Source organism: Pistacia vera, unplaced genomic scaffold (assembly GCF_008641045.1).
Source record: "Pistacia vera cultivar Batoury unplaced genomic scaffold, PisVer_v2 Contig155, whole genome shotgun sequence".
Lineage (NCBI taxonomy): Eukaryota > Viridiplantae > Streptophyta > Magnoliopsida > Sapindales > Anacardiaceae > Pistacia > Pistacia vera.
Genome location: NW_022195630.1, coordinates 1000667 through 1028187, shown reverse-complemented (window position 1 = coordinate 1028187; position 27521 = coordinate 1000667). Strand labels below are relative to the sequence as shown.

Sequence of the window (27521 nt, the reverse complement as noted above, 5' to 3'; positions counted from 1 at the left end):
TGTGAAGCGTTTGGGTTGATTTGGATGTGAAGGGGTCCAGGGGAGGAGCAGAGGTAGTGGGGAAGAGGAATCTTGGAGAAGCCAAAGAGATATAGTAGTTGATAGACATTTAATGTGAGATTGTAAATGAACGTGAATGTGAAGGGACATCCCCATGAAAACATAAAACGTATGAGACCTTTATATTCACGTAAATTTATCTTTTATGTAAATAACAATATTTATTATTAACGTAAAACAAACAACAATTAATAAAGTTATTAATATCTATTATTAATAATAAACAATATTAAACAATAATTATATTATGTCACATATACTATTAAATCTAATTCATCAATCTATTTTACATCATGACTATTAATATCCAATCAAATGTTAAGAATCTAATTCAACACCAATCAAATGTAGTCATCTGTAGGACAATCTTCCTACATGGCAAAATGAAGAAATTCTACATTTTTAAAATGACCATAATATAGTCTATGCCTCAAGATTATATATATATATATATTTTTTGTAACAAAATTGTAAATATATATATTTTATATTATTGTTTATTTAAAATAATTAAGCGAGCTATTATTCTTGACCTGTTATCTTTCCATGTCATCTGAGGGCTTTACTGACCTTTAAATAACTGAAACCAAACGGTGGGGCCTCGACTCTTATCGCTGACACGTGGAAAGCCAAATAAGCTCAAGCAAGTCGCACATGCCATTCCCATTAGCAGTTATTCCCACGTGTAAAGCAAACTCTCTATATTCGCTCGGCATTTGAGGCGAAAATGAGCAAGCGAAAGCGGAGATAGAGATTCCTTATACGGCCGGAACATTCCTCATTTCAGGTCAATAATTTTATTTTATTTTATCTATCTTCAATATTTGAACTATAATTAAATCAATTTTCTGGACTTTAGATTCTAATATCCTGTTTGGTTGGTGAGAAAGTGAAAGGAAAATAGGAGGAAATGGTAGTTTCTGATAGTTTGATGCTCATTGAAATCTTAGTTCAGAGATTGAAATATCAAATATTTTTTCTTATAAGTTTTATTAGTTGTAATTATTGATTGTCTGAGATTTGTTTTTGTTTAAGTATATTTTATTCGGATACTGGCTGAGTTTAATCTTTCAGGTTTTGCGGGATAGTAAAACATAATGTTTCAGTGAATTTAGTGGCTTGCAATTTGTAGGAAAAAAATAGTTGAGGTTTGGCAAGAATACAGTCGAACTTGTATGGTTTCAGAATTTGTGAGGAACATATTTTAAAATAATGAAAGTCTTCTTTTCGAATTGTCTGAAATCAATCTTGAATTTTCATGAAGTCCATCAAAAAAAATTCTGCGGGGTGCTTTGAATTTATCCTAATTGTAAGTCTTGTCGTACTTTTAAGTTTAAAATTATGATTTATGCTCAAGTTGATTTACCTTTATTTTCTCAGCGACCAAGCCGAGAGTTTTAACTTTTTTCTATTTCTAGAAATTTTTGCTTGAACTTCCTTTAGATAACTGTTGATTGTTGGAAAAACTAAACTGGAAATGAGAATGTTAAAATTTTTAGCTTTCTGCAGGTGAAACATAATCTAGGATCTTAATAAGAAGCCATCATTCTTGTGTTGTCATGCCGTACCTTGTCCGTGAGCATCTATTTATTGGCAACATAGGTGATGCAGCCGAGGTTCTCCAAAAAGGCAGCAATGAAATCACACATATTCTATCAGTTTTGAGCAGTGCATCGATATCCTTTTTCTCTGAATGGCGCAGCGGTCTCACAATCCCCTCCAAGGAGATTAAGAAGGTTTATGTTGGCGGAGCCGGTGGTGATGGTTCAAGCACCGAGGACAATGTGGGTGATGTGTCAAAGAGTTCTTTGTCTCGTGAGAAGCTCTTGTACTTGCTGGAATATGCTGGTAAGGATATGAAGCTGGTGAGAATGGCAGTGCCTATCAGAGATATGGAGGGTGAGAATTTGTTGGATTATTTGGATGTATGTTTGGATTTCATTGATCGAAGTAGAAAGGAGGGGTCTGTTTTGGTGCATTGCTTTGCTGGTGTGTCAAGGAGGTACATTTGTTATTCATTTTCCTTATTTTAGAGGATTAGCATCTCTGTTTGTTGGATCTTTTTTCTTATGAATTTTAAGATCTACAAGGGAAAAATCCAATTACATTGTGGAATACCATAGTTAGGTTTTAAGGCTTTGATGGATACATTTAAGCCTACTTTTATATTGTATTAAGCTCAAACTTATAAGATTCGGTTTTCAGTTCATCACTTTGGGAGTTAACTCAAGTCCATTGTCTTTGTAGTTCTAATAGAAATCATAGGAATTTAATGCCTAAGTGCTTGGTAGTGTTGAATTACGAATATGTCAAAATACATAATGCATCATTAAGAGTGCTGTGTTAACTTGCCGTTTCAGTCCAATTTTGGGTAGAAATGACTGCCTAACTATTTCCTACCCCTCCTTATGATTGTCATCGTTCTAAAAATAGAGGAATAGCCTTTGATTAAACTTACTTTAGGACAATGGTATTTTGATCCCAAAGATATAAGAATGGTTTGAAAGGCTTATAAATTATGGTCAAAATTCAAACTCTTACTTTTTGGTCGCTGATTTCTTTTCTTACAGGTTTCCTCAATTCTTTCCAATGATTAACTTGAGATTTTCCCCTAGAGATGAAATAGTGTCTTCATTACTCATACAAACACCTAAGGTTTTCCATCATATTTATTGTGTCTCCTTTGCTTTTTGCACATAACATCATTGGAAACAAAACTATTTTACAAAAGTTTGGTAGCTCAGTACAGTAACTGATTTGGTTTTCTAAATACTGAGGGAAATCTTATTTCAATTTGTATGTAACATTGCTGTTTTATTACCAGTATATCCAATTTGCCTTTGGATTTTAATGCGTATTAAATATACTCAATTCTGGCCGGTAAAGATTGGACTTGAAATTCAAATTCAGGAAAGGGACACTTTCTAGTTTCTGGTAAAATTCATTATTGACAACAATCAAGTTTGATTATTATGTGTAAAAATAAATTTTTTGTTCCTCTTTCACTGTGCTAATCTGTGTTAGAAATTGTCCAGAACAGACCTTCATTGTAATAACTTTTCCAGTTTTCTGAATTGTCAAGTCCTAAGGCTTTACACCCTTCTTTGCATGTGTTCGTTGCAGTGCAGCTATCATTACAGCATATCTGATGAGAACTGAACAGCTTTCTTCAGAAGGTTTGCACAAATCCATTGTTAGTTTGGAGTAATGTGGGTCTACAAATTGGTATATGACTGTGAGTTTAAGTCTTTATCAAATATTATCTGGATTGCTGTTCGTCAGATGAGATTGAAAATATCTGTCTTTGTCATTTCAGACTTAATACACATTTGCTCTCTTTTTTCCTCTTTTGTTTTGTCCATGTATCCCTGTAGATGCACTTGAATCGCTACAACAGAGCTGTGAATTTGTTTGTCCGAATGATGGATTTTTAGAACAGGTAGCTTATGTTGTCTTTGGTTATCCACTGATTCTGAATTTTATGTCTTATCTCTTAATTTCTAATTTCTCTAGTTTTCTTTGTAAATATATATTCTTTTTCCTCATTGCAGTTGAAGATGTTTGAGGAAATGGGTTTCAAAGTTGATCATGCTAGCTCCATTTACAAGCGATTTCGTCTAAAAGTATTAGGTATAATTCTCATTCTTTATTTTCCTGCTCCATCCACTCTGATCTGTTTTTGTTCTGTTCCTTTTTTTTTTTTTCGAATGACATTTCAATGTCTATTAATTCAGTTCCTTCTGTTTTGGGATTCTATGGGTTAGTTAGTTTAAGATAATGTTAATTCCAATTATTTCAAGTCAAGGGCAGCATGTGTGGTAAAGCTGGCAATCATCAAGAGTTTAAAGGTGATTATTCACCTAATTTAAAGCTTAAGTAACTAATGTCCCGTGGGTCATGACTCGAGCTTTCTAAGCTGATCTCATTTTCTCGAGCTTTCTAAGCTGATCTCATTTTCTATCCCAAGATCTAAAACATATATTGCATTGCTATCGAAAGTGTTCTAAAATGTGGTGAGATATGCTTACTTGAATGCCTGTTATGTACTTTGACAGCCAAGTCGGAATGCAGAATTTGAATGCTCAACTTTTGATGTGATCACTTAAAAGCTAGACACCAAGCTGATTTGTCTTGGTTGAACTTTTTACACTTTTTATCTATTCTAACTTGACATGAATTAAAGTGTTTATTTTGAATCTCAAGGTCATGTCTATTCTTGTCATCCATAAAAGTTAATTATTATGGTAAAAGTGAAATTGTTTAATTAAAAAAAAAAAGATAATTATTTTGCATTTTTTGCATTTTTACATCATTTTTTACAAAGCAAAAAAAAAAAAAAAATAATAATAATAATAAATAAAAATCATGAAAATTATAAAATTTACTAAGAGCTGTGCCGTTAAAAATTGTATAAGTAACAGAATATGAAGATTTGAAGTGGCTCTCTAGAGAGATTGGTTAGATTGTCTACTGAATATAGTACTTGCATATTGATTTTATGGTTTTGTTTGTCCCCTTGTTATTGGTTTCTAAAGTACAGCTCTAAAATGTTATGGCTTATCAGTAGACAGGTCAGTTACATTAAGTTATTCGTGAAATGCTTTTGGACTCTTTTTTCCCTCATTTTTCATATTTGTTTGCAATTGAGCACTGTATTAATTTGGAGCTTTGTATGTCTCTTGCACTTCTTTAAGTTAATATTTTCATTATTTTTTGCCTTGCATCATGAATTTAGAAAGAGAAGCATAAGTGAACCGCTGTCTTTTGATTAATATTTTGAAAAGGTTTTCTGACGTATGCTTTTAGGCGATTCTTATAACCGTGGTGAGAAAATTGACAGTTCCAAATTCGGGGCTGATCCTGGCTTGCCTGCAGAAGTTTCCTCTGTAGAAGTAACTCCAAATGGAGATAATCATAACCGTGCATACCGCTGCAAGAAATGCCGAAGAGTTGTTGCATTGCAGGAGAATGTTGTAGAGCACATTCCAGGTGAAGGTGAGACGGCCTTTGAGTGGCATAAGCGGAGAAGTGGCAATCATTTTAACAAGTCTGATGAATCTGAGTGTTCTTCCATATTTGTTGAACCTCTTCAGTGGATGACAGCAGGTAGCATAATATCTACTATTTCTTGTTTCCTGAATTTTTGATGAGCTAGCTGTGCTTTGACTATGGAATATTGATATAGGTGAACAGACTAGCACAGTTTATGACCATGTTGTGTACCTTGGCTGCTACTCAGTATGAGTGTTCTTTAATATTTGTAGCATATTTTAACTTGCAAATTGAAATAAATTTTCACTTGTGACATTAGAAGATAATTTAATTGTGATCTGATTAGTCTTTCCAGATGCCCTAATTGTGATAAATTTACAATCTCGATTTATTTGCCCCTGATATTTTTTAATTGGGATTCTTTGTGAAAGCATTGTGAAGAAAGGGATAGTTCAATATTTTTAATTGAAACAAATGTGTAGCAAGCCCGCTTATAATTCATATTATGTTGGAAACATGATCTGTGAAGTATGAAGAATGCTATTGTAATGGCTAATCTTGTCAAAGACGGTCAATTTTATCTTTCCACTTAATTCTTTGCTCCATTGTCATTTTTAGCCTATTCTGGAGAGTAAGAAATCCCTCCTTAGTGGTTATTCTTCAAAGAATACTTTTGTCAGATTCATTTCTTAAAGTAAGCATTGTGGTTACTTTCTGAGTGCATCTAATTTCTTTTAAATAGCATAATCCAATATTGATTTTGAGCTACATCTATTCATGCTACACTTAGTAATTGTTTTTGGCAAATTGTTGTTGTGACTCAGTTGAAGAAGGTGCATTGGAGGGAAAGTTGTCCTGTGTTCATTGTGAAGCACGTTTGGGTTACTTCAATTGGTCAGGCATACAATGCAGTTGTGGAAGCTGGATCACCCCAGCCTTTCAGCTCCATAAGAGCCGTGTTGACATCAGCACTGTGATACTTGCGGAAGGAAAAGAGAGGTCATCAGCTTAGCCACGACAGTTGAGTGCCCAATACTTTTCCATTTGTAATGACGTTTATACAGTCATATAACGTCCATGTTGACCCACACATGTAGAAGAAAGGAGGCCCTCGAAGGAGTACTCTATTTTCTTCTCTTTTGCACCTTGGTTTCACGGATTTTCGGTCGGAGTTTTGGATATTTGGCTTTGATTGTATGCACTTTATATTACTATTATGAAGCTTGTTCTTGGGGCAACCCTTTTTTTTCCTAAATGCGTTTTAGAGGGATTCCTGAGCAGAAACTTCCTAATGGCATCATTCAATCTATATATTCACATGTTATTGAAAAAGTAGCCTTTATGTTCATCTGGCTTTTGGCTTCATTTTTAACCTTAATTGAACATAATTTCCCTACCCCACTGTTTATTACAAAATGGTTGACGATGTTAGGTTATTAACATCTTTCTATTTATTTCAAAAAAAAAAAAAATTATACTTCAATTCTGCCTTTGGTGTCCATAGCGATTAGTTAATCCCTTTGTCCACCATGGGATTTGGTTAGACCAAAATCTTCTTGTTGCGATTGGTAACTATTAAAAAAGATAAAATCCAGAAACAAACAAATCTCAATCACATACTCATTTGGAGTCCAGAGTAAGAGAATTCTATCTGTCATTTCCAGTATGAAAATTGAAAGAGTGGATAACTGATTCATGGTGAGAATCATTGGACCAATGATTTAAATTTTAAAACCCAATTCAGGTGAAACCCAGCAAAGTGGCCGGATCCCAGGCTCGTAAAGCCAGTGTCCAAAAGTTTGAAATCTAACAAAAATACCCTTAAAAATTTTTAAGTCATTATAGGTTTGAAATCTTACAAAAACACCCCAAATACCATCATTGATGTCGGCAAATAGGGCATGTTTCTGGCAACGACAACACTCTCCATCACCACGAAATTACTCCCTTAGCCTCTTGACCAAAACCCATCTCACCCCTCCCTTGTTCACCTCCCCAATCACCAGCGACAACAGGATTTTTTCGACGACATTGTTTTACGATTTTTAATCGATTCACTCATTGAAAATCGATGTCGTTACCACCATTGCACTCACCGATAGTTTCTCTTTAAAAACCCTAATATTCTAGCCTTCAATTGTTTACGAATTGATGTCCTAATTTTTAAGGTTTTAAATAAATAAGAAAATTTGTAACCCGACCCGATGAAGACTTCGAGTCCCGATTGAACTAGGTCAACCGGCCATGCCAAGTCAGGTTTTAAAACACTGCATTAGACCATTGTTTGTCCTAAACAAATTTGTTGAAGTATTATATTTGCCTTTGATTTTCCGTTAAGCTGAAAATTATAAAACAATGAATGCATCGCAAACTTATCTTCCTGTTCCACGCAGTGTCAAAATACGAGCCGCCATTTCTGCTAGTGACAAGTGATGACCATAACTGCTGTCTTTCTAGATTGTAAGATTTTGCATGTAATAAAATGCAACTATTCTTTTTTCTTTTTTGGCATTTCATTGCACCTTGTAACAAAATGTAAGAGAACTTCAATTGACATCACAGGAGAGATTAAGTTCAAATATTGTATTATGTCTTTATTAAGAAGCCTGAAAGACACCTTTGCTGTTTCCAGCAGTCCCATTATAGACATAATCATGGAAGGGTAAATTCCAACAATGAGATTTGCAGAAAAGAAGAATCAATTGAAACATTTCCCAAAAGGCAAAAAGGAAGGCATGGCTAACTGTAGAAGTGACCCAAAAACAAATACTAGGATAAGCAAATTTACAAACTTATCAGCAGCATCTGAAAGGGATCATCATATGACTGAAGCGCCGGCTTGCATGAAATGAGAGTGTCTGAAGTCTGAACCTTGTGAGGAAATGCATATTTTCAAATATGGGGTCAATAATTCTACAGGCTCCTAAACTGAAGTGATATTGGTGTATATATAGTGATATGTTAAGAATTAAAACTACAGATCTAGATAAACAGTGTCAAAAAAGAAAAAGAAAAGAAAAACCCTTCAAAATAGACGAGTGCCACGATGTATTCCTGAAGCAGCAAATCAAATAGGTCAACGGACTGGTCATTTCAGTTTAACACCACATCTTGATATCAATGGGATTCTGTTCTGAGTTCGAGAAGTCCAGGTTTCACATTCTCATCAATCTTTTCTTTCAAGATTAGTGAGATTGTGCTTCAAGAAGGATGTTTGTAGCTGCATTGACATCATTTCTTGCGTGCACAAGTGCCTGTCTGGCAGAGTTCCGGTCAAAGCCCATAGAAACAAGCATAGCAATGGAGTCTTCTGGCGGCTCTATGCTGGAAGGCGTGGGAGAAGGGTAACTTCTCTGAAATCAAAGTAAACATAAGTTGTTCAGGAATGCCCATAAGGAGGTAGAAATGAAGTGCAAATCAAATATGATTTAAAATCAAGTTAGTTTCTTCATAAAGAAAAGTTGATGTTAACCACTACAGATCACAATGTTTGAGAAAAGCCATAAAAATATTTAATAGAAGTCCACTACAGCTCATTAACTTTAACCCACTTGGAAAATTATATCGAAGTTGCTTTCATCATTAGCAGCAATTGAGGTCAATCAAAGGTATTTTCCTGATTGTATAATAAAAATTCTCATTCTTTGCTTTAAGCCAAAACTAAAAGGGTGAAATATAGCAGCGATCACAAAAAATGATAATAAGCAAACTAAGCCTAATCAACAAATGCTGCATGTCCTTTGATTAAACTTTCTTCACAAAGTTTAGCACTCCTCATACATGTAGGGTACAATTTTGACACCATAAGCAAGCCAAACAAATTATATCATACAAAAATAAAAGCATCAAATTTAAGTGTCATGGGAGCAAAAACACTGCCAGTAGAGACTTTGTCCACCTCCCAGGTGGGAGAGGAGAGGATAGGATGGTAAGTATTAGGGCACCAGGGTTAAAATCCCAAACATAATGAAAATGAATCCATAAAACATGCATGCCCACATGGTTTCATTAGTTATTACCACTCTAGTTAACAATTAAAAAAAGTTTTAAGCAGATGGTTAAAACACAATCAAGGTACTTGCCTCCACTTGGCGCCCTGTGTAGGATGGCACACTTCCTACAACATTCCTACTTGGTGCTGCAGACGAACTCCCAACAGATGGCCAAGAAAGCCGCGAAAAGAATGAAGCAACAAACTCAGGGAACTGTCACACAACAATAAACAGGGCAATCAAGAACAATGTATTCTAATCTTTATGACAACATATGCAAATAACACAGATACTACAAATAATTTGAATTTTATACAGATTTGAATAAGACTTCCTAACTTAATCTGCATATCTCAACTGCAGCACTTGATTCCAAGAAGACCCTTGTAAAATAATTTATAATGCTACCTAAAAATGGCATAGATGCTCTAAAGATCAGAAGATTTAAACAATCTAAAGTAACTTATATTACTGTGATCTATGATGTTCAATCAGGAGTGGAACTACCGACTAAAAAGGTGGCACCCATCATTATGGCTGAAATCCTACAGAAATCACTGACTCCAAAAATGCAAGCCTTCATGGATATATATATACCCATACCAAACTAGTTCGTTGCTATTCATTGCAAACTCCATACATCATTTTTCATAGTTAATTCCTTTCTCTTTTCTTCTTAAAAAAGGAAAGAAATCACATTAAAGTTGATTTTGTTTCTTTTCTGTTTCATTTCCAGACAGCATTCAATGTAATAACTACAATGAAGCTCATAATTGTATAAAAAGGATCTGCTTAAATGCTTGAACAGAGTACCAAACTATCATCTACATTTGTAGTCACAAAAAGTTATTTCAGTCCAAACATAATAATGAATTATTACATTGGCTTTGCTTCTATAAAAAAATAAAATAAAATTTTATTACCTTTGCCTTGCGGATGTGGAAGAAATTTAGACGATACAAGGAACCAGCAAAAATCCCACATATTCCTGGCAACATAGATCTTTTCCATGATGATAAAAATAGCTGCCAGACAGAATGTAATGTTAGATCATAGATCTCCAGTAAGAGGGGAAACGAGGGCAGACGTAGCAAAACGCAATAAATTAAACCCACACTAACCTGGAGACCAGCTAGATATATGAATGACTTATCAGAAAAGCGAACTCCAAATACACGGAACCTCGTCGAAACTGGAATGTCAAAGAAGAAGGGTACAAATGAAGCAAATATAAGACCATATGGTCCAGATGTGAGTAGGTTTGTAGAAGGATCTGCAAAAAAAGAAAGATGTAAGTGAATTAATTTCTCCACCATTTCACATTGTAGACAAGTATGCAGAAAGATAGAGAAGTAATAAACGAAAAGTGTAGCTGTATTATATCTTCTCCTTTGAGCCTATGTATCAGGTGGAAGTAAACTATAGCATGCACAAGCCAGAACATGAAGAAAGAAAGAGAGAAAGAGAAGCAGGAAAACAGGGAGAATGAGAAGCAAAAGTTAGGGAGAGAAGCATTTTTCCCAGAATGTCTATTTCAAATATGAAATTAATTAGTTAATGAAGCATGTACAAGCAATAAACTTAATGCATTCCTTGGTTTAGGAGCCATCTCCATAACATGATAGTCTCATGTTAATGACCACACTTACGCTTGGATATTTATACACAAGGAGCTCGTGAGTGTAAGAAAATTATTTTCATTCCAAGTCTAAGCTTGAGAGAACAAGGGTATAATTTCCATTTCAGATCACTTGTCAGATGACAACTCTTTTAAAAGGGCTCTTAATGTTAGGGGTGTTCGAACTAGTTTTTGACACCAACAAGAGTTGACTAATTTTGACCAAAATATGAGGCTTGTTAAAATAATCTGCCCAAAGACCATTGGCACATGCAGAATAGTAAACCAAAAAAAAGAGGGACAATAAGACCACAAAACAGCTGTCATACTACACAGTGCAAACAGTTGAATGAAATACTTGAAAATTGGAAACTAGAGGAGCATATAAGGATCATAGAAAGAATGCATACCTTTAAGAAGTGCCAGTGCAAGGACCTCAAAGAGGAATGAAACTATTATGGAGAACAAGATGAAGACCTGCAAGTACAAAGCATATTCTTTCTTTAAGAAAGAAAACAGATACAAGTTCAAAAGGAAAAGAAATTCAAAACAATAAGAAAAACATTGTCTTATATCTTGTGTTTCAATCATTGATGAAGAGGGTACTTAAGGTAAACTAAATAGTAACTAATCAAACTATAGAAACCCCAATTACCATCTATGGGATTCTACCACCACTTCATAAAAGCCTAATGAAAGTATGGAAACAAAACAGTTATGGAAGTAAAAGAGCATGAAAAATATTAAAAAAAAAAAAAAAATGATATATAATTAAATCAAAAAAAAAAACCCACATCTGTGACTCTTACACAAACTCATAGAGCTAATTTTGGAGATGACATAGCCATGTTGGAAACAGAAAAAAAGTTTACTTAAGATAACACCCACCAAATAATTCACATAAGACCAGTCAAGATTTCATATTNATATAAGACCATATGGTCCAGATGTGAGTAGGTTTGTAGAAGGATCTGCAAAAAAAGAAAGATGTAAGTGAATTAATTTCTCCACCATTTCACATTGTAGACAAGTATGCAGAAAGATAGAGAAGTAATAAACGAAAAGTGTAGCTGTATTATATCTTCTCCTTTGAGCCTATGTATCAGGTGGAAGTAAACTGTAGCATGCACAAGCCAGAACATGAAGAAAGAAACAGAGAAAGAGAGAAAGAGAAGCAGGAAAACAGGGAGAATGAGAAGCAAAAGATAGGGAGAGAAGCATTTTTCCCAGAATGTCTATTTCAAATATGAAATTAATTAGTTAATGAACCATGTACAAGCAATAAACTTAATGCATTCCTTGGTTTAGGAGCCATCTCCATAACATGATAGTCTCATGTTAATGACCACACTTACGCTTGGATATTTATACACAAGGAGCTCGTGAGTGTAAGAAAATTATTTTCATTCCAAGTCTAAGCTTGAGAGAACAAGGGTATAATTTCCATTTCAGATCACTTGTCAGATGACAACTCTTTTAAAAGGGCTCTTAATGTTAGGGGTGTTCGAACTAGTTTTTGACACCAACAAGAGTTGACTAATTTTGACCAAAATATGAGGCTTGTTAAAATAATCTGCCCAAAGACCATTGGCACATGCAGAATAGTAAACCAAAAAAAAGAGGGACAATAAGACCACAAAACAGCTGTCATACTACACAGTGCAAACAGTTGAATGAAATACTTGAAAATTGGAAACTAGAGGAGCATATAAGGATCATAGAAAGAATGCATACCTTTAAGAAGTGCCAGTGCAAGGACCTCAAAGAGGAATGAAACTATTATGGAGAACAAGATGAAGACCTGCAAGTACAAAGCATATTCTTTCTTTAAGAAAGAAAACAGATACAAGTTCAAAAGGAAAAGAAATTCAAAACAATAAGAAAAACATTGTCTTATATCTTGTGTTTCAATCATTGATGAGCAGGGTACTTAAGGTAAACTAAATAGTAACTAATCAAACTATAGAAACCGCAATTACCATATATGGGATTCTACCACCACTTCATAAAAGCCTAATGAAAGTATGGAAACAAAACAGTTATGGAAGTAAAAGAGCATGAAAAATATTAAAAAAAAAAAAAAAATGATATATAATTAAATCAAAAAAAAAAACCCACATCTGTGACTCTTACACAAACTCATAGAGCTAATTTTGGAGATGACATAGCCATGTTGGAAACAGAAAAAAAGTTTACTTAAGATAACACCCACCAAATAATTCACATAAGACCAGTCAAGATTTCATATTTCATGGGAATATCAACAAAAACGCTGAACCAAATCAGCAGGAATGAGCGATTGAAATGTCAATAATGGCTATAAGAAACCGGACAGTTGAACTATTCAAAACATCAAATAATCACTGTTATAGATGTATATAACTTCCTAGATTATAGGGATCACATTGATCTTGTATCCTAATAGAGATTGATCACTTACCTAGTTTAGAACACTACAAGTGTATATAAAGATGTACCATTTTATTCTATGAATGAGAAAAAGTGTGAATATTCATCCCTAATTTGTTTTACATGGTATCAAAGCTTTAAAAGATAATTAAGGTTTGGGTTTCAAATTGGGAACACCTATTTAGGGTGAGATTTGTTTGACATTGCCACCCTAGGGCGATTCAGAAGCCGCTGATCGGCAAAACGCCGAGTTTTGGCAGTCAGAATCCCTACGCGTGAGCTCCACGTGCCACCCGAAACTCCGGTCAACAATACCACATGCCGGCGCATGAGAGCGCGTCCACTGTTGACGTCTCCTCCGATTCCCTTCGTCTGCTTCGCCGACACTTGTACAGCACATTTTCGTGCTGGGTTTGGGTAATCTCTTACTAGTTACTATTGTTCTTTGTTTGGATATTTCTGAGGATTTGGTTGTGATTTCTTCAGAACTTTGTTTTCGTTTGCTTATTGGATTTTTTGCTGTGCTTTGGTCTCTGGTTGGTTGTGGGTGTTGATTGATTTGGTGTGTCACTGAAGTTTGGTTAATTTACTTTGTTTTAACCTTTTGTTGGTGTGCATTGGGATTATTGTTTGTTTAAGACATGTTTGATACAAAGCCAGTGATGGAAATGGTACCGACGATGTCGAAAATTACAGAACATAAGCTCATTGGTATAATTAATTACCATGATTGGCGTAAAACTGTTATACTGTATTTGCGGAGTATTGATAAAGATGATCATATGAATGATGATCCACCTAAGGATGATTCGAAAAAGGCAAGGCTTCGGGATGATGCTAGGTTGATTCTACAAATACGGAACTCTATTGACGGTGAGGTACTTGGCCTAATTAATCATTGTGGGTTTATTAAAGAACTGATGAATTATTTGGAGTTTTTGTATTCTGAAAAAGGGAATGTTTCTCATATTTATGAAGTGTGTAAGGCATTCTACTGTGTAGAGAAACAAGATAAATCCCTTACAACTTATTTTACGGAGTTTAAGAAGACTTATGAAGTGTTGAACATGTTGTTACCCTTCAGTGCTAATGTCAAAGTTCAACAAAAACAACGGGAGCAAATGGTAATCATGAGTTTTCTTGCAAGTCTTCCTTCTGAATTTGAGATTGCTAAGTCTCAGGTTTTAGCAAGTCCAGAGATCTCTTCATTGCAGGATGTCTTTAGTAGGGTACTTCACACAGAAGGTACCCCACCGGTTCAGTTTAGTAGTGCTCTCGTTAGTCAAAAGAATGACTATGAATCTGAGCGATCACAATTTGGAAGTCGCAACAAAGGAGGAGGGTCAAATGGTAATATGGGAGGAATTGTGTGCCACTATTGCCATAAGCCAGGACACATGAAGCGTGATTGTAGAAAGCTTCAGAACAGAAATAAAAGAAATCCCTCAACCCATGTTGCATCCACCAATGATACTTCTGATCAGTCAGTTCTTATTTCTGCAGATGAATTTGCCAAGTTTTCATTGTACCAGGAATCATTCAAAGCTTCATCTACTCCTATCACGGCTATGGCTGACTCAGGTAAGCCAAATATATGTCTCCTTTCCTCATCCTCCAAATTCGTCATTGACTCTGATGCAACAGATCACATGTCAAGTAATCCCAGTCTCTTTGCTACTTATCAATCAAAAACCTTTTTGAATGTGACTTTAGCAGATGGGTCACCATCCTACGTTCTTGGGTCTGGCACAGTTACCCCTACCCCACAGCTTCGCTTGTCAAATATCTTACATTTACCAAATTTTTCTTTCAATTTGATTTCTGTTAGCCAACTTACTCGTGCTCATAACTGTTGTGTTTTATTCTTTCCTGATTAGTGCTTGTTTCAGGATCTTACGATGAAGAAGATTATTGGTAAAGAACATGAATCTAGAGGTTTATATATTCTTGACAGACCAAAATCTACACATGTCGCTTGTTCTAGCGTTGCATCCCCGTTTCAAGCACATTGTCGTTTAGGCCATCCATCTCTTCCTTCACTGAAGAGATTGTGTCCTCAGATTAATAAAGTGTCTACATTAGAGTGTGAGTCATTTCAGTTTGCTAAACATCATCGTGTCAGTTCTAGCCCTAGAGTCAATAAAAGAGCTAATTCTCCCTTTGAATTATTTCACTCTGATGTTTGGGGTCCCTGTCCAGTTCTGTCTAAAACTGGTTTCAGATTTTTTGTTACATTTGTGGACGATTACTCTCGTATGACTTGGTTATTCTTAATGAAAAATCGTTCTGATTTGTTTTCTTATTTCTGTGCTTTTTGTGCCGAGATTAAAACTCAATTCAATGTTTCTGTTCATACATTGCGCAATGATAATGCAAAAGAATATCTGTCAGTTTCTTTTCAAAATTACATGACTCAAAATGGCATTCTTCATCAAACTTCATGTGTTAATACTCAATCTCAAAACGGAATAGCAAAACGGAAAAACAGACAACTTCTTGAAACTGCCAAAGCCTTATTATTCCAAATGAATGTTCCTAAACCATTCTGGGCTGATGCAGTTTCCACCGCCTGTTTTTTTATTAACCGCATGCCGTATTCTGTCCTCCATGGTGAGACCCCGTACAATATTCTTTTTCCTAACAAAACATTATTTCCTCTTGAACCTAGGATATTTGGTAGCACTTGCTTTGTTTGGGATGTTCGACAGTCAGTCACTAAATTAGATCCCAAGTCATTAAAATGTGTCTTTCTTGGTTATTCTCGACTTCAGAAAGGATATCGATGCTATTGTCCAAGTCTTAATAAGTATCTTGTTTCCATTGATATTGTCTTTCTAGAAGAAACATCATACTTTCCCTTTTCTCCTGCAGATCGTCAGAAGGATGATGATAATGATGATTTGTTAGTTTATACCTTCACTTCCCCTACACCGATATCTGAACCGGCTCCTATCTCTGACCCTGTCACTATTTCTGCACTTCTTGCATCGGCTCCCATCTCTGATCCTGCTCCTATCAAAGTCTACTCTCGTCGTCCAACTCCTCCTGCTTCATGTCTGGCACCAACTTCTTTGTCATCCGATCCAGTTTCAAGTGATGATCTTCCTATTGCATTGCGAAAAGGTAAACGATAGTGTACTTATCATGTTTCTTCTTGTGTTTCTTATGATCATTTGTCACATTCATCATGCTCCTTTATTGCTTCCTTTGATTCTATTACTATCCCTAAAACGGTTCATGAAGCTCTTTCTCATCTTGGTTGGCGTAATACAATGATAGAGAAAATGAATGCCTTAGATGACAATGGTACTTGGAAATTGGTAGCTTTACCTTCAGATAAACAGGCAATAGGATGCAAATAGGTGTTTACAATTAAAGTTAATCCAGATGGGTCAATTGCTCGGCTAAAAGCTCGTCTGGTTGCTAAAGGATATGCTCAGACCTACGGAGTTGATTATTCTGATACTTTTTCCCCTATGGCTAAGTTCACCTCTATTCGGCTATTTATCTATATGGCAGTTACTTATGATTGGCCTTTGCATCAGCTAGACATCAAGAATGCTTTTCTTCACGGCGATCTTCAGGAAGAGGTATATATGGAGCAACCTTCTGGGTTTGTTACCCAAGGGGAGTATGGGAAAGTATGTTATCTTCGCAAATCTCTGTATGATTTAAAACGAAGTCCTCGTGCTTGGTTTGGAAAGCTTAGTCAGGCTGTTAAGAGATTTGGTATGCTGAAATGTAAAACTAACTATTCTGTTTTCTACAAACAGTCTGAAACTGGCATCATTCTTCTAGTTGTGTATGTGGATGATATTGTTATTATTGGGAGTGATAGTGTGGGTGATAGAAACCCACTCCAATAACTTAACAATTTGGACTAGGCTATGGGTCTTTCATGGGCTAGGGTAGAACTCTCCTTAGAAAACCGGCTTGCTAAGGGAGGGTGTCCAAGCCTTTATAACCCACATGCCCACCATTTTCCCTTTCAATGTGGGATCCTAACATTCCACCACGCTTCCGCAACTGACGTCCATGTCGGCCTTTTTACCCTCATCAACCTCTTTACCCCTTGGGTGACTACGCGGATCCCCTTTTCCCTCCGGCCTCCATGCCCTTTCTCGAGGTAGCAGCCTGGCCTAAGGTCAGCCTGTCACGCGTGTGTTGCCACATAAGCGCAGGATCATGCTCTGATACCAATTGATAGAAACCCACTCCAATAACTCAAGAATTTGAGCTGGGCCATTGGGTCTTTCATGGGCTTGGGTAGAACTCTCCTTGGAAAACCAGCTTGCCAAGGAAGGGTGCCCAAGCCTTTATAACCCACATGCCCACCCTTTTCCCTTCCAATGTGGGATCCTAACAGTGGGCATCACATCTCTTAAGTCTTTTATCTATACCCAGTTCCACACAAAAGACTTAGGAATATTAAAGTATTTCTTGGGGGTTGAAGTTACAAGGAGCAAACGAGGTATATTCCTCTCTCAGAGGAAATATGTGCTCGACTTATTAACCGAGACCGGGAAATTGGGGGCAAAGCCATGTAGTGCTCCGATGGTTCCTAATATGCAGCTTACGAAAGATGGTGAACTTTTTGGAGATCCTAAGAAATATAGAAGATTGGTCGGGAAGTTGAACTATCTTACGGTGACTCATCTAGATATTGCATATTCAGTAAGTGTTGTCAGTCAGTTTATGGCCTCCCCAACAGTTCATCATTGGGCGGCTTTGGAGCAGATCTTGTGTTATTTAAAAGGAGCCCCTAGACGTGATACATTATATGACAATCATAGTCACTCTCATATTGAATGTTTCTCAGATGCAAATTAGGCAGGTTCCAAGGTAGATAGAAGATCCACATCAGGCTATTGTGTCTTTGTCGAAGGAAATTTAATATCATGGAAGAGCAAGAAGCAAAATGTCATGTCATGATCAAGTGCAGAGTCGAAATATAGGGCTATGGCACAAGCTGTTTGTGAAATAATGTGGATATATCAGTTCCTGACTGAAATAGGCCTTGAAACTTCAGTACCAGCGAAATTATGGTGTGATAACCAAGCGGCTCTTCATATTGCATCTAATCCAGTGTTCCATGAACGAACAAAACACATTGAGATCAATTGCCATTTCGTCCGTGAGAAACTACAACAAGGCCTGATTTCCACTGGGTACGTGAAGACTGGAGAACAATTGGGAGATATCTTCACAAAGGCTCTGACTGGAATTCGAGTTGATTATCTTTGTAACAAGTTGGGTATGATTAATATCTATACTCCAGCTTGAGGGAGAGTGTTACAATTGTATATAACTTCCTAGATTATAGAGATCACATTGATCTTGTATCCTAATAGAGATTGATCACCTACCTAGTTTAGAACACTACAAGTGTATATAAAGATGTACCCTTTTATTCTATGAATGAGAAAAAGTGTGAATATTCATCCCTAATTCGTTTTACAATTACCTTCACAATATGATAAATCCCAAAGTCACCTCCCAAAGTGATATACTCAATCTAAGAAAATTGTACGAAGTAATTGAACTGTTACACCATGTAAAACAATTAACAATATAAAAAAATGTATCAGTTGTACACACATTGGGGCCTCTTTCAATGACTTTGATCCATTTCAAACCATTATCTTCTTCATTTTCTCTTTTTCTCACTCGACCCCCTTTCAGCTACTAACAAAAAATGAGCTGTCCAATATCTGGGCAATCTAATGTAAAGAATCAAGTCAAATTTTTCTTCATTTTAAGTAACAGTATGTCCAAGTAACCAGAACAAGTCAGCAGCTCCTTTGCAGGTCTTTCCAAGTTAGGTAAATGTATACAATAATGCATTCCAGAGTCTTGTTTGCTTGAAACTAAACTTTCACTTGACAAGTTTTGTTTTTAACCTTTCAATTCCACAAACAAGTATCATGTTCTGAGTAAACAGCATATAAGGAGAACCTATATAATTAAGCCCAATTACTCAATAATAAGATGTATTTCCCTTTATTATAATTATATAATAAGAATAATATAACCAAGTTAATCCTCCCTATTAGATGCACAAGATAGTAGTGCTTACTCTCTAGAATACACAGTAAAATAAGATATGATGGGGAATAGTGATTGCTTGCTAATACGATTGGTTGGGTCTCTTGTGGATGTACAAAAAGTCTTGGATCAAAATTTTTTTCAGACGAGGGTTGGGTCATCTGAGATGTTGGGTAGAGGGTAAGGAAAGATATAATACATAAATCATGAGAAATTTAAAAAGGATGATCACTCACTGAGTACTTATTAGAACCTATCTGTCTCTCAAACACCCTGAAGTAGTATAGCAGATACAGCCCAAACATCAATTCTGGCGCAGATGAAAAGGCAAATCCAGACACAATCAACTTCCACAAGCGAAAATTTCTGAAAATGTCCTGTCATTAAATAGAATAGAACTGATAAGAAAAAATCTCATGGTGAATGAGTCAGTTAAAACATAGAATTTCGGTAAGCCACTAAAAAACTGAAGTAGGAGAAGATACTTAGCGGTTTTTCCACCAGTAAATACTACATAACCGATGGTCCAAAGGACATCTAAAGTTTAATAATGTGTGCTATGACAATTCAGATAATGTTCACATGCACTGTTTATGGTACTGTGCAAATCCATATTCCATGGCAGTTCTCACACCCATTGTTTTGATATTATTCAAGATAATGCTCGATTCATCCATATTCGAGAAACTATCTATTAAAAAAAATTTCAAGTTTTTTCCATCAAAAAAACTCTAGAACTCCATTCAAATCTAAAATCCTAAATCCTTGTCTATACATATCTAAATTCAAAAAATCCCTGATTTTCAAAACCATCCCACATCAAAGTACAATTTCCAAAGATCATGCATGGAAAATATTTCTGCAAAGCTAAAACAACCCTAGATCATCCTTAAATAAGTTGAAGAGAAAACACTATTTTGGTCATATTCAGGCCATCAATTGTCCAAGTAACACAAAACCCAGTTCAAATTAAACATAAAAGTCAACAATAAATCACCAAAAAAAAAAAAGAGCAACAAATAACCAGTAGCACCTCATACGACAAACCAAGCTTGTTAAAACGGCCTTGGATCCCAAAGAAAACGGTGAAAATTCCACTAGCGATGACAAATGCTCTGGTCACTGGAGCATTATCTACCATAAAAAATTCAATTTCATCAATCATATATACATTTTAAATTATGAATATTAATAAATCAAAGAAACACATTATTGGTACGTACTGAAACCCGAGGGACCGCCGTTCATCTTCTCTTTCTCTTATCAGAGAAGGAGAAACCAACCACCAAATCAAAGCTGTGTGACTCGATTTTCTTTCTTTCTTTGTAATCAATGGAATTAAGAGTGTTTTTCTAATGGTTTTTTACGTTTTCTATTCGACTCCTCTTCCCTTACCTTTTTACTTCTTTTTTGCTTTCTATTATTTTTCTCATTTTATTTTTTTTCTGGTTTTGACTCCAACAATATGTTGTATCTTTTTGTGCGAACGCAGAGGGGCTTAGACATGGCCCATTCATCGGCCCAACTATGTTACATGCGAGTCCGAGCCTAAACCCAGTTCAAAGCAAAGTGACATCATATATTATATTTTTACTCTAAATTTAATGGCAACAAATTTATTAATTCCATATTATAAATAATGTATAACTACTGTAGTACACAATTAATAGATTTTTGAGCTGAGGGTGTAGGAGTCGGGTTTGTTCGTTATGTGGGCTGAATAAAATGGGTCCAAGCTCAATCATGATTAACAAATGAATTACCAAGATTCCAAGAGAATTTGCATAAAAAACATGGGACTGATAGTATGAAAGGCAAACTACCTTTGAGTGACTGAACAGTTCGATAGAGATTCTTGGGTATATTATTCAAAAGATCCTGAATTTGAGTCATTCATTGGTTGCTAATAGGGATAGTCATTGGAATTCTTATCCGGCCAATAGTTTCAGAATCCTAAAGGATTAGCTAAAGTGCACGTAAACTGGTCCGAATACCTCTGGTCATTAAAAAAATATATATATCGATAGTAAACTCAATGTTTTCCCATTGTTTTTATCTTATTTTGTCTCTTAATCTTTCTCAGATCACCCAATAATTAGATACACATGAATAATGTGTTTGTTTGAGTACTATCTCTTGAGAAAATTTCAGATTAGTGAATGATTATCAGGTGACAAAATATCTATTTGGTTCGTAGTTAGCCGGAGATCTTATGAGGAAGACAAGGGCCCATAAAGTTTAGATGGGCTAGTAGAACGAACTTAATGGCCCAACAACATCTTTGAAGCCCAGCTCTTAAGTTTTGTATCGAAATGAGCTCGGCTCAACTGAGTTCAGTTTGTGATGGAAATGGAATAGAGATGGGTCAGGAATCAGGATGTTGAATTTTATGTAGTAGAATAGGGTAATGTTTAACCAACTCTTGAGGCTAAAACATAAACTCCATTTACCTTTCCTACCTTCAGTGGGCACTATATAGGTTAATGAAATGAGGCATATACTTCTTGAACCTACTTCCTGCAGTAACTTTTGTTATGCACTTCTGAATGGTATAACAATCACAAGAAACTGGCCTATTTGTTTTATCATGGGTTGGGAATTTTAGCCACCAACGTTACAGCAGCATAAGTAAAATCAGAGACTTGTATGGATCAAACTTGCTTGAAACCATGAGCTTTGTTTTCATTCATTGGTTGAGACTTTTTCTAGATGAAAGTTTCATGTCATCAAACATTTGATATTACAGCTAAAGCTGAAGAAATTCAAAGCAAATGGTAAAAGAAAAACCATCAATCACAGACAGTTTCAAATCTCAGGAAACTATTACCATGCACTTAAAGCTAATAGAGGCAATTCTTTTTTCGCTGAAGATGTGTTGAATTTGCAACAGAAAAATTAGCTAGCTAGGTTGCTATTCATTTTCAATGAGTATCGACGAAGATTACATATCTTGGTAAAAACCTTTTGAGGCTCTCTCCTCTGTGAAGAGCAAAATTAATCAAGTTTAATCTACTCTACATCTTCTATGATTAATCCCTTCCAATTCTCAGTTCAAAAGGAAAAGAAGAAGAGAGGGCTTATGTACGGGCTAAATAACATTTTCATCATATTCTAGTCCAAGGCACGGGCAGGCCAGAGGCTCTTCCACATTGCTATCTCTTCCTCCTTGTAAAGCTTTCTGATTCCTCCATAAAACCCATCAGCTTCATTGCCTACTTCGCGATGCTCTTTCCTGTTTATCATTGTTTGTCTCCATTGCGAGCCAGCAGGATATTGGTTGAACTCCAAAACCATCATATCTGTCAGCAAAGACATCATAGTCAGATTCCCTACTCTAACATGGTGGTCAAATAACAATCTATGCTAATATTTGTTAATGAAAATTTTTCGCAGTTGAGTGCAGCAAAAAGTCATTAAATTGAATTCAAAAGAAGTACATTCTTGATTATGAAAATGCTATCACAACCAATTTACTTACCACTATAGTGACAATGGCAGTGATTCCCATTTCTTTCACATGATTCCAAGTGACCAACAACACCATACCACCAACCTGCAATACATTAAGCTCAGATTTTTCAATATTATACCAGCAAAGGATTACTGTTACACAATGAATTCATAGTGACAAATATTTAGCCTCTAGGGATAAATTGAAGAGTTTAATAGTCATTAGAGATACAAAACGCACCAAAGGGGAATTCTTTGTTTCTTCTCCACTGGATCTCAATATGATCACCAGGTTTCAAGTCATCTAAACAATCTGAGATGTGAAGAACATTTGAAGGAGTATCAGTTGGTGGAGCTCTTAGCCTATCCCATGATATATTTTCCTCGACTGTCCGCCGCCCAAGGTTCGAATACCTGCAAAATAAAATCCATTTCAAGTTCAATAGAATGCCCTGCTTTGCATACGAGCTTTAAAAGCATATATCAATATCCTACCCAGCTGCTAATTGCTAAACTTGAATTCACTTTTCAGAAACTTTTAGTAATATAAAGGCATTGATTCTAGTTCTAAAAAGTTTTTGAGTGATAAAAAGCATAAGAAGAAAGTTAATCAAAGAAGGCATCTCTTTTTTATTTACCTTGCTCGAAACGTGTTCGTTCGGGAATCATAGCTAAGCTGAGCATCATAACATGATAGCATAAACCCAGCATGTCCATTCTGCCACCAAACACACGGAATTTCAATGAATTGTGGAGTGACAAATACAAAATACAAAATACAATTGTTTTATATGTAAACACAGAACAAACAAGAGCAGAGGTGAAATTAACTAAACGCCAAGTTGCAATTAAAAAATCAACAATTGCAGATAATTACCTCGCGATTATAGACCTGTGCAGGGAACCAGAATTTGCCACTCTCAAGAGAGACATAACAAGCCATAATTGAATCAACAGGCAAAGAACTTCTTGGCTCAATATTGTTCTCAATCTTCGGTCTAATCCAAGAAAAGGGCAAAAGGCTATAAAGAGAAGTGAAAAATCCATTTTGCTTGGTTTGGTTCTTGAGGCTTGCTCTCTTGTTAGAAACTATGTGCCATTGCCATTCTCTATAAGCAGCATCACCAATCAAATTCCCCCATTTCTGCTTCATGTGTTTCTCCCACAAATGATCACTTGTACATCTATCTCTCAAAGAACTACAAACTCCAGCCATACTACACAACCCAGTTGGTGAAAGCTTCTCTAGAATGCATTCCAAAGTTAACTCGGGCAAATCCAAGAGAGAAAGTTTCTCTTCTGGAACAGTTTCTGGTTTCGAAGGACCAAGATTCATCTTTTTTAATGGCATGATTTTTGGAACTTGATGAAAACTAATTGCAAGCCTACCCTTTTGGAACCATGACACTAAAAAGCTTGACAATCCCTTCCAAAACCAAGATGACAACAATCTCCAGTCAGTGATCATTGGAGGATATGGCTTGAAAGAGAAGGACTTTGATAGGATTATAAAAGAAAAACAAGAAATCAAGAAGAAAAACATTGAAATAAGAGTGAGTTTCCAAATGGGGTGAGTTAGTTTGAGAATTAAATGAAAGGAAGAAGCAAAGCATAGAAATGAGACAACGGTGTCATGCAATGAAACCACATATATAAATAAATAAATATTAATATTAATATTACTATGTACATGAAAATGACTATGAAAGATCCACCAATGGAGAGAAAAAGAGAGTTGATTTTGGGCAAAATCAACGGAGTAGTCAAGTGAGCTCAGAGATTTAAAATTGTATTTAATATAAAGACATCTGTAGACACCTCAACCGACAAAACATTGACTGCTGGTTAGTTATGATGCCACCAAACTGAAATAGAGAACAGGAAACAAAGTTCTTAAATGCGACATTGAGATTGAGGCATTTAGCCACATACAATGAATTCCCACCACTGAGAAAGGAGAGTGGAGGACAGTTGGCAGTTGAACATTGAAAGATTATAAGAGGGCCAAAAAATGAAGGAATAAAATCTGGAGAAACAGAAGCTTGTTGGATTTTTCTTTTTGCTCAGATTCTATCAAGAGCTGAGCCACGTGTTAAAATCTATGAATTCTTTTGGAAACTGACCAAACGTCAAGATTACAATGGTCGGAGTGTTAGTTGAGCTAAACACTCAAAAAAAAAAAAAAAACTTTTAATTGCAGATGTATGATGATTGATGATGATGAGGATGAGGATGAACTCAAAGTGGGTCCTCTACAAAGTCATCAAAAAATACTAATCACAAGTAAAGACTGTAATATGAAAGATGGGAGTTTTGGGGAGAGTGAAATGAAGACAATTAAAGGCAAAAACTTTATGGCTGGTTGCTATTGTGACTTGTCATAAAGCCATAAGGGCCAGTCACCAATCCTTTGCCTAACTTCTACCAAACACTCAACTCAACTCAACACTTCCACCACATACATCACAAACCATAGAAATTGGAAAACAAATCATGTCCCAACATGGGAATTACTGAAGATGATGTTAATGTTTATAAAGATTTGGTGCTGGTAGTAAGCTAACATTATTGGTCGTTAAAAAAGAGAGAAGGGGGGTCCTCCACCATTGCCTTGTTACAATTTATGATGCTTCCAATGCTCTCCTTTCTTGTTCTACTCTCCTTCTCTATTTCTTTATTTTTTTTTATTTTTTTATTTTTATTTTTTTTTTGTCATTATCTAATGCTGAGTATGTTGAACTTAGAAGATGCTCATCTTTTGCTTGTGATCTCTTTAATCTAACCGTTTACCATGCTCGTGGGTTCATGAATTGGGTGATTTATGGGTGGCGAATTGGTCAAATTTAGGCCATAATCAATAACTGAACTTTCTATATTTTAATTAGACCAGAGAAACGTGTTTACAACTTCTTTTTATTTTTCTATCCAAATTTTCAATGCAGAATTTCTTAGGGTAAACCCAGTAGCCGTCATAATACACTTTTATAAGACATTAATTTATTACGTATCATATGAATTATTTATCAAAAATTTAACTTTTTTTTTTTTTTTTAATGACATAGGATGTTTAGGTCAGTTTACGCACACCTCAATTAATTCGCTGAGACCCTAGAACTATCGACTTAGTAAGAGTTCCAGTTGTTATACCTATTAGCACCCGAAGAGGAACTTAAATTCAGAATCTCTTGAGTAATACACTTCAAAGTTCTTATCAAACTATTTGACTACCTAGATATAGTTAAAAATATTAACTCCATAAATCTGAGTTTTCCTATTCAACTTCATGCTTTCTCAAACGTTGAAAAAAGATTGAAAGAAATAATAATGTCACTCAAGGTTCTTGAAGCTCCATCATATATATATATATATAGAATCACTATTGAATCCTATGTTGGGTTGGTGGGCTCGGCAGAAGTTTCTTGGCTTCTTCTTCTTTTTTTGTTGCAGAAATGGATGAGTTCACTTTGGTAGACTTTAACATTAAAAGGGGTATCTGATTGAGCATGACAATAGACAATTTTAATTTTTGATTTTTCATATGGGATTTTTATTAGTCATTACCTTGACTATGACTATCTTTCTTTATCTAGTTGCAAATCAAACTTGGATATCAAGACTTTGAGGAGGTTTGGTCATTTTAGGTGTAGTTAATAGTTTATCACGAAACTGTAGGACGTTTGAAACTTTACAATCTCTCAAATGATGAATAAAATTGACTTTTAATAAATAAGTAAAAAATGAAACTTGAAATGTAATATTGCTGAAAAATAACAACTGACAACTCTAAGTAGTCCCACAAATTTTTGGCTTTTGTTTTGTCAAATGAATTGAATATATTAAAGAAGGATTATACTACATGATCCACATTCATGAATTAGAAGAAAGTTAAAAAGACTTGGAAACTAATGGATGGTAGAAGCTGTCTCCAATTAAAAATTGAATATAATGTCCAAAAGAGAATAATAATATTGAGGTAATTAATATAATGTTAGAATATTATTATTGGGGGTGGTGGGGACCCTCTAAATGGAATCATAATCAGAGGAAAAAAAAAATCATTTTGATTTGTGATGCTCCAAATCTTTGATTCACTAGTGTGGGTGTGGTAAGCAAAAGAACAAACTCAATTGGATTAAGACCACCATTTCATATAAGAACAAGGAACCCACCATTACAAGGCTCAAGATTGGTGTGACATTAACATTACTAAATGGAATCCACAAAGAAAAAGAAACCCAAATTCAAGGGTTGCTTTTTAAGACTATTAAGTGGAGATTTAGAATCAAAATAAAAATCAAATTTAATTATGTTAAAGATGAGATAATTAACAAAGCAAACGATTAGGTTTAGGTTTTAGGGTGGTGTGGGTTACAACTTACACATAATCACATTGTGATTAGATTCCTTTTGTATGTGGATGTGGGGAACATCCATTCTTTTTATGCCAAAACTTCTGCTAATTTTTTAATATTTGGCACAAAATCCTCAAAATATTTACTGAGAAAAAAAAAAAGTCAAGAGTAACCCCGAGGGATTGGTCTGACAGTTAAAGAGGTTTGCTTCATTTATTGAGTTTTTAGGTTTAAACTTTGGGATCATCTACTATATTGTGACTTACCTAATCCTTTAGACTTGTAAAATGATTAATGGACCTTGGGGATTAGTTAAGGTATGTACAAGCTGGTCTGAACACCCATATTACCACTAAAAAGAAAAAAAAAAAGGCAAGAGTATAGACTTTCTCTTTGACACTAAAATGGTACTTTAGTTGACGAATATGATGTGTTTGCATTAGCCAACTTCAAATTATCATTATTTTTCCATTAAAAACTCATGTCTTAATACTTTTGGATATGTTGCTATTGTCACATGTTTGAAAAACTTTCAAATTAGGGTGGCTAAGCAAAGCCATCACTGAGATTGAGAATCTAGGTATTTTCCCATGTGAATCATGT

At 35.3% G+C, this 27521-nt stretch overlaps 3 protein-coding genes across 4 annotated transcripts; 1 reads left to right on the top strand and 2 right to left on the bottom strand.

Annotated features, from left to right (window-relative positions):
- The first annotated feature begins 732 nt into the window (after positions 1–732).
- LOC116124744 (dual specificity protein phosphatase 12-like) lies at positions 733–6384 on the top strand. Of its 2 annotated transcripts, none has more exons than XM_031410476.1 (7): positions 733–847; positions 1570–2062; positions 3184–3236; positions 3435–3499; positions 3612–3690; positions 4867–5166; positions 5877–6383. In XM_031410476.1, the coding sequence occupies exons 2-7, from the start codon at positions 1620–1622 to the stop codon at positions 6062–6064; spliced, it is 1128 nt and encodes a 375-aa protein (XP_031266336.1). In that variant the 5' UTR covers positions 733–847; positions 1570–1619; the 3' UTR covers positions 6065–6383. The 2 variants fall into 2 exon arrangements, with proteins under 2 accessions (XP_031266336.1, XP_031266337.1); XM_031410477.1 differs by having other exon boundaries at positions 768–847; positions 1560–2062; positions 5877–6384.
- Positions 6385–7620: 1236 nt separating this feature from the next.
- On the bottom strand, positions 7621–20548 carry LOC116124696 (rhomboid-like protein 20). The gene is made up of 8 exons (XM_031410436.1): positions 20340–20548; positions 20150–20250; positions 19353–19493; positions 12397–12463; positions 10166–10317; positions 9968–10069; positions 9135–9257; positions 7621–8405 (listed from the first exon to the last, which is right to left on the bottom strand). Exons 1-8 carry the CDS (start codon positions 20362–20364, stop codon positions 8238–8240), a joined length of 879 nt encoding a protein of 292 aa, XP_031266296.1. The 5' UTR covers positions 20365–20548; the 3' UTR covers positions 7621–8237.
- A 1443-nt stretch (positions 20549–21991) lies between these two features.
- LOC116124695 (F-box protein At2g32560-like) lies at positions 21992–24480 on the bottom strand. Its single transcript, XM_031410435.1, has 5 exons — positions 23444–24480; positions 23205–23284; positions 22808–22980; positions 22595–22669; positions 21992–22415 (listed from the first exon to the last, which is right to left on the bottom strand). The coding sequence occupies exons 1-5, from the start codon at positions 24107–24109 to the stop codon at positions 22228–22230; spliced, it is 1182 nt and encodes a 393-aa protein (XP_031266295.1). The 5' UTR covers positions 24110–24480; the 3' UTR covers positions 21992–22227.
- Between the last annotated feature and the right edge of the window lie 3041 nt (positions 24481–27521).

What these genes read in the sequence shown, in the direction of transcription:
- LOC116124695 (XM_031410435.1), bottom strand. Translation starts at nt 24,109, where the DNA reads ATGTTTTTCTTCTTGATTTCTTGTTTTTCTTTTATAATCCTATCAAAG. An exon ending in AAACAAAGAATTCCCCTTTG is followed by an intron (nt 22,670 to 22,807) that starts GTGCGTTTTGTA and finishes AATGTATTGCAG; the next exon opens with GTTGGTGGTATGGTGTTGTT. An exon ending in CTGCCATTGTCACTATAGTG is followed by an intron (nt 22,416 to 22,594) that starts GTAAGTAAATTG and finishes CTTTGCTGACAG; the next exon opens with ATATGATGGTTTTGGAGTTC.
- LOC116124744 (XM_031410477.1), top strand. Translation starts at nt 1,620, where the DNA reads ATGCCGTACCTTGTCCGTGAGCATCTATTTATTGGCAACATAGGTGAT. An exon ending in TGAACAGCTTTCTTCAGAAG is followed by an intron (nt 3,237 to 3,434) that starts GTTTGCACAAAT and finishes GTATCCCTGTAG; the next exon opens with ATGCACTTGAATCGCTACAA. An exon ending in ATGATGGATTTTTAGAACAG is followed by an intron (nt 3,500 to 3,611) that starts GTAGCTTATGTT and finishes TCCTCATTGCAG; the next exon opens with TTGAAGATGTTTGAGGAAAT.
- LOC116124696 (XM_031410436.1), bottom strand. Translation starts at nt 20,364, where the DNA reads ATGAACGGCGGTCCCTCGGGTTTCA. An exon ending in AGCTTGGTTTGTCGTATGAG is followed by an intron (nt 19,494 to 20,149) that starts GTGCTACTGGTT and finishes ATTTAATGACAG; the next exon opens with GACATTTTCAGAAATTTTCG. An exon ending in TGCACTGGCACTTCTTAAAG is followed by an intron (nt 10,318 to 12,396) that starts GTATGCATTCTT and finishes CTTTTTTTGCAG; the next exon opens with ATCCTTCTACAAACCTACTC.